This window comes from Agrilus planipennis, unplaced genomic scaffold, assembly GCF_000699045.2.
Source record: "Agrilus planipennis isolate EAB-ADULT unplaced genomic scaffold, Apla_2.0 scaffold355, whole genome shotgun sequence".
In the NCBI taxonomy this organism is placed as follows: domain Eukaryota; kingdom Metazoa; phylum Arthropoda; class Insecta; order Coleoptera; family Buprestidae; genus Agrilus; species Agrilus planipennis.
Window position 1 is genome coordinate 33,180 of NW_020440754.1, and position 10,076 is coordinate 43,255.

At 34.1% G+C, this 10,076-nt stretch overlaps 1 protein-coding gene across 1 annotated transcript in view; it reads left to right on the forward strand.

Annotated features, from left to right (window-relative positions):
- The first annotated feature begins 900 nt into the window (after positions 1-900).
- The window catches only part of LOC108742768 (discoidin domain-containing receptor 2-like), a 53,110-nt gene continuing 43,934 nt past the window's right edge, over positions 901-10,076 (forward strand). Inside the window, exon 1 of the mRNA XM_025979889.1 lies at positions 901-1,002. Within this exon, the coding sequence (XP_025835674.1) occupies positions 923-1,002 (80 nt within the window). The 5' untranslated portion in view covers positions 901-922. The remainder of the gene's footprint in view (positions 1,003-10,076) is intronic.

The window sequence follows — 10,076 nt, forward strand, 5'->3', positions numbered from 1 at the left end:
AGGTTCACAGTTTTATTGAATTCCAATCGCTGTTATCACCAAAACTGTTTTTTCGTAAAGCAGAAAACTGCTGTTTAAACAAAAGCTTACATTGAAATGTAATATCTTCTACAACCACTTTATATTATGTAATGTGAAACAAAAATCGTATATGTAGATACTAAAAACAAACTATCGCATGCGAAAAAAAAAAAAAAAGAAAGCAACATAAAACATCATATTACACTTAAAATCGGTACGCTTCCAATGAAGGTGCCTGTCGACATCGAGCTCATGCCTGACGAAATCCATAAAGACAAGCGTCCGCCTGTCGAAGGCGAGTACTTAACTGTCAGAAATGAGAGCGTGCCTGACGAAATCGATAAAGGTAAGCGTTCGCCTGTCGAAGGCGAGTACGTACTTGTCAGAAATGAGAGCGTGCCTGACGAAATCGATAAAGCTAAGCGTTCGCCTGTCGAAGGCGAGTACGTAGCTGTCAATAACGAGAGCGTGCCTTTCGAACAAGAGTGTGAATATCCGCCGCAGACAACCAAATGTTAGTACAAAGAGAACGCAATGTATCTAATTAATTAAGGGTATCGATAGGTAATTTTTTGTGTACATTTAAATTAAACTCTTCGAAATTTATTATTTTCAAACAATAAAACAAACAACTTTTACCTTGCTACAAAAACCACGAAATTTCAATAGGCACTGAGTTTATGTTGGAATTGACACAAAAAAGGAGAAGAAAAATAATTGCTGCAAATTTTTAACGGTCTAATTAAAAGCAGGACTAGTTAATGTTTAAAAACTTTTCGGTGTTAGTTTATGCGAAAATTTTTCATTTCGTTTTCGGAACTAGGGTGTTGACTTGGTGTGTTGTAAGCGGTGAATAATAATAGTCCTTGTGTCCACAGGGTCCTGCTACGAGCCGCTTGGAATGGAATCCGGCGCAATACCTGATGAGGCCATTACCGCCAGCTCCTCTTACGTACCGAATGTCGGCCCCAAAAATGGAAGGTAAGTAATGAGAGTAACTTGTTAAGTGCAGCCATTGCTGGCTCGTTTAGAGACACACTGGCAGGCACTCTTTTCACATAATGGGCCTCTGACACGACGTCACGACGTCGATACGCCGGCGCCCTTTCTTCTTTCACCCCCCATCCCCTTGAATTATAGTCTACTACGATGCATTAAGACAAATAAAAAAGTCCAACCTTACCTGTTATGCGTAATTTATCTTTCTCTATTTCGAGCAGAACGTTTTAGAAAACGAAAGTGGGTAAATTTGGTATTTTGAATGTATATGTACGTATTTTTCATCATCAAACTGAAATTTATTTTAATTAATTTCGCAGAAGGACAAAACCAAAAACACTTCAACGTTTCGTTAGAACTAGTCAATTTACTTTTGGACTATTCTTCGAAATCAAAACAGCTTGAAAAGGTACACGCGTTAGTGGATGGATACGTGTTGGTTCCAATTAAAGAACGAAACGTTTCGCAGGTCGGCATTTTCCTCTTATATTAGTATTTCCCTTAATTAAAGAACCGACCGTCAAGAAGCTACCGAGCTTTGTTACAATTAGCGTCAGCGCAGAGAAAACGAAAACAAAACAAAACGCTTTGTGTAATTTGTACTTCTGGAAGCTTATCCTGAGGCACGATTTAAACTCTAAAGCTTTAATGTTAAGATATACTGTAGGAAACGCTAATGCTATGAGTTTTGTAACGATTAGAGAAAATTTGAAGTCAGTAGGAGCCTGGACACATTGTCAATAACTCCAGGAAGGATGCAGTTCATGATGCAAAAATGTTGCAGTGCTCGGACCGCAATAGTGAAAGGCACGAGATATAACAAACTATATCAATGTAATTTCTTTTTTAGTTAAACTATCTATACTTCATTTACTTTCTTTACCGATCTGCCCCTTCCAATGCCTTGGATGCGCGCTGGCAAAATCGCAGGTAGGGAGAAAAAAGCTCATTATACTCTCGACTCTTGTTCATTAAACATACTTTTTCATACAGTACCTGCCAAAAGTTTTGTTCAATCATGAATAGTAGTGCGAGTCGAAAACAATCGTTAAAGCCTTTAATATGTCCTCAAATATAAATAAACATCTCGTTGACATTTTCATTGGTACCAATGACAGCACATTCGAGCAATGCAATTGTAGTGGATAAAATGGTCAATTTTTCCCTGCAGTACCTACTGTACAGATTATACGCTCCTCACCGGTTAAGAGTTTGGCCGAGAGTTGTCTCCTTCCTTTTCTGGCCTAGTGCTGTTCTTTTCTACCTTGCGCCGGTCAAACTGAAGGTCACATTGCTACAGAAAGTAAACGAAGTATAACAAAATGTATCAATGTACGTTTTCTTTTAGTTAAAGTATCTACCTAATACTATTTAATTCAATAATCTGGAACGACAAGATCGTTTAAACAACAATTGTCGGTTAATTGGGTCTTCAAAGAAAAAACGGTTAAAAAAGGTTGCTTCACAAATTGCAAAATAAAAAAAAAGATCAGTAATTTGTTTGATCAATAGGGCGACAGATCCCTTTGTTAAAGTTCAACGGTGACGGTTTCGCCCTTGGGCTCGTCAAATTCTTTTCGGGTCCCTCGAAACAGTAACTGCCATTAGGTAAAATTTGACGGCATATAGCAAGGGGCAAATTTATCGCGTGAAAAACGCTCCCATGTCCTCACACCTTAAGCGATAGTTAAGAAAATAAAAGACGCAAAAGGCAGAACAATAAAAGGGAACAAAGTACAAAAGAGCACGCTCTTAAAACGCGACACTTTCATGACACATATTAGGACGTTATATGGCAAGCGCCTTTTGTTACCAATTTTCTTTCGATATTGAAACATGAACCTTACACTTTCATCAAAGTGGCGTATTAAATAAAAAGGAAATGTTTGTCGTGAAATTCCTTACAAAATGTTTAAAGTGTGGAAAGGTTCTGAAGCTAAAACGGTCTTAAAAAAACTGGCATTAATTTTAAAAATAGAAAAGAATACATAAATATTCTCAAAAGAGTTCGTGAATATTAGGTTAATGTTCACAAAGGTTTAGTTGAATTTTAAAAACTAATTGTACTCTCGGCTTCATCCACTTGGAATTCAGTTTGTGACTAATATACGTAACTCACATTCTATCAATTATCCTTAATTTATAAATATAGATCCTCCAGACTTTTTACAGGCCTTTTTAAGCTCTAATATAACTTTTCTATAGAAAACATTGAGATATCTGTTACCGTTGAGGCAGCATGCGTACGAAACCAATTCGCTCGATCGTTTTTCCGTCGACTTACGCAGCAAAACTGATCTCTACGGAAAGCCCTTTTATTTTAACGGAATTATATACATCCCTTTTTTCCCGTGAAGACCCACTCTAAATATTGGTGAAAGAATTTTTCAAATCGGCTGAGTAGTTTCGGAGATCACCCGTTATATCCGATCATACAACAATTCGGGTTCGTCGCTTAACGCACCGTTGATGTCTCTGAAGTTTTCTTCAAATAACAGAAAAACTGGGCACTTTATAAAAAATTTTTTCAAACAAAAGTCATTCTAGAATTCAAGGGCTATCTAACGGTATAAGCAGAAAATCTTTATCTTGTATATTAAGTGACCTTTGATCCCAAAAACGTAAGAAACACCGATCATGGAATCGTTATTCAATACTAATCGAACAAAAATTATTTTTCTCTATTCAGAACTAACTGTAATCGAAAAAATTGTCAAAGAATCAACTTTAATACGTGATAAAGCATTATTTATCTATTTTGAAGTCTAAAAATTAATATATCTACAAGACAATAAATACAGATACTTACTAATTAAAATGATAAAAATAGCCGAAATTATTGCGCATTATATCGACAAAGTCACCGTCTATTTTCATAAATTGTAGTTATTGTGTGACATCCACTTGATCGGTAAAATAACCTATATTTAGGTTCAACATTCGTATTTATCATCATTAGAACTTACTCATTATGTAAATTACTACATTGAATATACACAGTTGTAATTCCACAGTTACATTTTATGTAGATATATGATATTAGAGTAGAACTCGTCCTGTTCTATTATGAATATAATTATATTGAGTGCAATAAATAAATATAGCACGTGGAAATTATCACGCGATGTAATCGGTTTGTGACGGTAGCATTTTGCTATCACATCTGATATTTTGTGTATAAGCGAGAATTTATAACTGCACGAACTACATATTAGCATATTTGATTCGTTTTCGCATCGACACTTTTGTCCGCTTTAACCGACCAAAACTGCCTAATTTCCAAGTCCTCTCACTCGGTAAAATTCTCGTTAATAATGGTTTTGCGTTGAAGCGGAAATAGCACATTACGCTCTACTGATATCAAACGCAAACAATATGACCATCGTTTGTAAAAATACAATTGCTAATCGATAGAAAACGGCACACCAGATGCGTGTGCAATATTTATGTTTCCAGCTGTGCAAAAAAACCAGCCAATAGGAAATTCACACTTCATTCGAAATTTTTTACCGTTGACAGTTAAATGAGCGTCAAGTTTGAATCATAGATTACCGGTGGATTAACGAATAAAAGATCAACTTCATTTTCAAATTTATTCCGTGATATCCCTCTAAAATAGAAACCATCTGTTTTTTAAACACACGCGCCATCTAAAATAGAACAGTAGCACTAATATAATATAGTAACCATTCGTCAATCGCTTCTCCACCCTGTATACTGTTACATACAAGCACGTATGTAATGAAATCAATATATCGATTACCTACGGTAAGACCGCCGCGAGCTATGTATAATCAACAGTCAGCAAAGATGCCGAAAGCAAGAGAGGCTTACTTCGAGGTATGTAATAAATTATTCGTGAACGTCACATATATAAACACGTAACAAAAGGATTTCAAGAACCTTCCAGAAAAATAAAGACTCAATTTGGAAAATTCGATGATAGTATAAATAAATATAACGCTCGTTTGGGTAAATCAATAAGTTACTAGAAAATTCATTACACTATAAGTATCAAATTAAGCTTTTAGCCATTTTGGTTTCAAAGTTTTATACAAGCTTCTAATACATGCACCGTATACGAGCAAACTTTACTCTTTACGGACAAAGTGTCAAATATATTTCGGTACACAATTAGAGAAACCTCTGGAATGGAACTCCCACAGCACTGAGCCATAAGTCATAATGAGAAAGTAGGATAATATTGCGTTAAGGTCTCACATGGCCCTTTGAAATAGTCATAACATTGTCCGGTGGAAGAACACAGCGTAATGTACAAACAACCCCTTTAAATCAGAATGGAGAACCTTTAGGGAGTAATAACGCTACAAAACATTGAGAAATATTGCTCTAACATGTACGCCAATTCGCACTTAGAAAGTACTTTATTTGTTGTTATTAAACAAACTAAGTTTCTGCATGTTCATCTGTACAAAGGTTGCTTGACTTTGGAATTAAGACAAATTTTTTCTTCTACTACTGTTTTTATTTCTTCATTTTAGCTCGACACGCAGCCCAAAAAAGATGCTAAGTTCTTTAAGGTAGTTGTTCCATGAAAAGCATTTTCTTAGGATTCTTTTGAAATTTTGACAGAATATTTAAGTTATTCTTCACCTATATGTGCAGACTGAAATTATTGGACAATATAGTTATTTAATTTCAAAATTCGCGTTTTTGCGGCTCTTATACATTGTACTATACAGGATACCGGCGAGGCTAACTAGAAATACAATGTTAACTTGGAATCTCTTCTTACAAATGTTTTAAAAAACTACAGAAAGATTAAACAATGTCTAATAACTTCTTTGAAAAAAGTTGGATTAATTATTACAACACAGTTTCTCAGATAGTAATTAATAAATAACGAACAATTTATCGCACTCAAGTAGTAGAAGGGATACACGAATGAAGAGCGGTACGGGATTGGCTAGGAATAGTGCAGTAACAGCAAAAAGTTTTNTTTCCGATACTCACAAAGAAATGTTAATAAAGTGTGCTAAATATATTTTCTAACATTCAAATGGAACAAAAATTAAAAGTTCTCTGGTAAAATTTACAAAGAATTACATTGCTTTAATGTAGCTCCCGAGGCTATAAATTTCTTTTTTAATTAATTTAATTTGGACTGCGTAATCCGTTTGCTTATTTTCGTTTATTTGAAAGGTTACAATTGACCTAATTCTGTAAAAATGGTTGTAAGAGAATTAAAAACTACCACTCCACGTAGTCGCTTACATTCAACATAATTGGCTAACAAAAGTGGAAATGAATCATCATACGTTCCATGTTAATAAACCAATTATAATATCCTTAAACAAACCATGATTTTTTAACACGGAAAAGGTCATAAGAGAATGCGTTGATAACATATTAAAATAAATGGATTCAATTAAAAAATTAAACTACAACCCTAAACAGGTGCCTTCGCATGATATTAAAATATTTTAGTTTTTTAAATTAACTTTTCAGTATGTTTAGACATTGATAATATGTCATGTATACTTCATTTACTTTCTCTAGCGATGTACACTTTCCAATGTCTTGGATACGCGCTGGCAAAATCGTAGGTAGGGAGAAAAAAGCTCATTATACTCTCGACTCTTGTTCATTAAACATACTTTTTCATACAGTACCTGCCAAATATCTCTTGTCATACAAAGTCAGATTTTAATTTGAGATTAACTGAACATACGTATACAAATTTTAAAGAAATAGATGATAATCGCCCAGCGAAGTGTAAAAGAGATGTATTTGAAAGACAATTCCAAAAATATATTCAGTTTTCAGCTTTATAATCACTCTAAAAGCTTTTCGAGTTTATGCTTCGAATTCAATATTCAAGTATGTTTACAACAGTTATTAAATTGTATAGCGAGTGCATTTTTGGGAAGAAATATTTAAATGAACTGCATTCAAAAAGAGATGCTAATAGAAAACGTTTCTTTTATAATTCAGTTTTGATTTAAAAAAAAGTGGAAATCGCAAACATATCCACAAGTGTTCGCTTCTGTAAATTTAACTTCATGAAGAATATGCTCGTTGTTTTTCTTTTTGTTTTATGATAGGTGCCTATATGAATAACGTCATTTTCTTGGAAAATTCCAATACTTCCTGCATTTAAATTAAATACAAAAGCGGCCATGTTTCTGTATTACAGTTCTTCGTCTCTATATAATAACGTTTGCTGGAGGGTATCTTGAATAAATTACGTTCTCTATTCACCAGATTTAAAATTGAAAATGGATAAAGCTTCACAGAGAAGATTTAAAGTAATACATACCATATTATAATAATGAAGTGGTCAAATGATCCAACTGTTAATTTGACAATCATTTTAACTACTATTAATAGTTAATTATAAACGAAGTTAAACAGTAAATCTATAGACAAAACTACCAAAAGAATTCTTCCAGCTTTTAGAACAGTTATTGTGTTATTTTAAGATAAAGGTTTATTAATTTTCCTCTGCTTATTGAGCATAAATTGTTTAATACGTACAACACATTTTACCATTGCATTTTTCTCAAGATCTTTATTCAATTGTTTTGATTTATTCCAGCTTTTTCCATTTAAATTACAGGACAATTATAATGAGGCGGACTGTGGTCCAAGTTCCTCTTTGTAACGCTCATATTAATTGTCTAAGATAAGATTTGTATTTGTGTGATATCAACGAGAGAGAATAGCAGAAAGCAGAATTCACTTTATTCGCGGTTGCAATATCTGCCGTTGAAAGCTGCTGTCATTGTCGACACGGTCGAGCTTGGCTCTGTTCATTTTTACTTGAGATAATTTTGAATTAAACTCTCAGACTTCAAAGAACGTTGCTCTATCGTCGTAGTATATTAAAAACGAGAACTATGACTCTGGCTTTCATGTCGCCTGGGACTTTACAACGAAAAAGGTCGAAGCGTCGACCGTGCAATTGTCATTGCGGTTTTCTTTCACTATACTAACACACACCTGTCTATCTTTTTAATAAGAAATTTCCTCCTGCAGCACCTAATATTCGTTAGTAAAACAAACCCAGAACTTATTTAATTCGATAAGTTCGTAATTATAAGATGGAGCCAATCAACGAATTAATTTAGCAGAAAATTAACAATATATTTCCTATCAACTTTAGATTTTAATTACAATCATTATAAGGTAATTTTCATTATTGCAAGTAATGTTGGTATATTGAAATTTCTTTTGAGATAAATCGTTTCAATATGAAAATGCACGGTCTTACTAATATCAAAATGGCGAACGGTTCCTTTTTCGTACAGAATTTCAACAGTACCTGTGCGCATGCTCGGCAGCCATTACGTGTTCATAAACCCCACAGTGTAACTACTTCTACAGTTTCGTACCTATACAACGGATTTAGATGCAATTTGTAATTTTTATTAGAGCGTTTCTCAAAGCAGGTTTTACACGGTAATATTTGTTAAGAGTGTTTCTTAAAGCAGGTATTACACGTTAACGAAACCGTGAACAAATTATACGTAACAGATAATTGTAATAATTGAATAAGTCGGAATACCTACTGATAATTATGTTTTATGTGTCGCGACGAAACGTGACAAAATCTAACATAGATCGTTCGAATCTATCCTTCGAAATTAACGTTATTATGGTTAATAAAGTATTCGTAAATTGGTTCAGTCGCGTCTAATTGTATTTCCATATACCTGTACACAAATCTGTTGGTGCGAAACCACAAAAATAAGCGCTAATTAATAATTGCGCAAACACTTCAGGTCACGTATTTGTCGAGACGTGCTGATGCAATCGAACCGATTCTGAGCTATTCAGCAGCGAGATTTCGCTGTGTAATATACTTGAGAAAATGCATGTAGTAGGTACTGGGTACTATTCTTGCAACTTCTACTTTGGAATAGGCGAAACGAAAATAGAATTTTACCTGGTATGGCAACGTGAAAAATGCACTCCTAGCTAAATCAAACGAAAGTAGATATATTTCTCTTTCTTCTCAATTTTGCAACGGCAATTTTTTTTGACAGTTTTTCTAAAAGCTTTTTAAAAATAAAGCAGAGTTGGGATTTTCTTGATAACAGGTCAGATTCGATTTATTCAAATAAGTACCAAAATTGTAAACATTTATAGAAGTTTGCAATTGTGTAGCTTTGGTTGAATATTACACCGAATTTTTTACAAAAATTGTTGCTTATTTATAATAATCAAACAAACAAACGTACATAAAATTATTGTTCTTGTAAAAAATGATAAGCAGGACAAACAGTTGGTGCTTTTAATAATGGAATAAATAAACATTCTATACGTTTTAAAAATAAATAGACGTTCAAGTTTAACCTAAGAAAGTTTCTAATGCTAAAAGGAACTTTTCACATTCACTAGAAAAGAAACATCGCTTTCCGTTCGTAGATGATATTTCGGTAAAAAAGGCCATAAAAGGTGTGGAGAGGCCTTTCTAGGATGGTTGGAAGAATCCTTTTTGTAGATACAAAGATCGTTTTATGTTGATTGTATCAGCTCAAATTGGTCCGGTGCCATGAAAAGTTTAAAAGATTTCCGATCGAATACATTCATATATCCTAACCTAACATTGTTACAATTTCCGATACCAAAAACATGTTAATTAGTTCCTGGGAATATAGATACATACATAATGAACAATCATTATACGTAGAAAATACGACAAATGGCGCTGTAAACGCCATCTGTACTACAGTGCTACATCTTAGGATTACGTATGCTTCAGCAAGGTCTGACAGTTTCGACAGAATATACACCACTTCGAATTATTTTATTCGATTATGGTAACGTGCCTTTCAGCAAGTAGATATCCATATATTTAAATGGACCTTGTTGGAGCATACGTAATCCTAAAATATAGCACTGTATTACAGATGGCGTTTACAGCGCCATTTGTCGTATTTTCTAAAACGCGCTGTTAAGGCAGCAGGTAAAAGTTGGTCTGTGTTCTGTCGGAGCTGCCTGCCACGCGCTGATGAGATCCAAAAAGATCGAAATCGCGATCCGCGTCTGGCAGTTTCGACAGAATACAGACCACTTCGAATTATTTTATA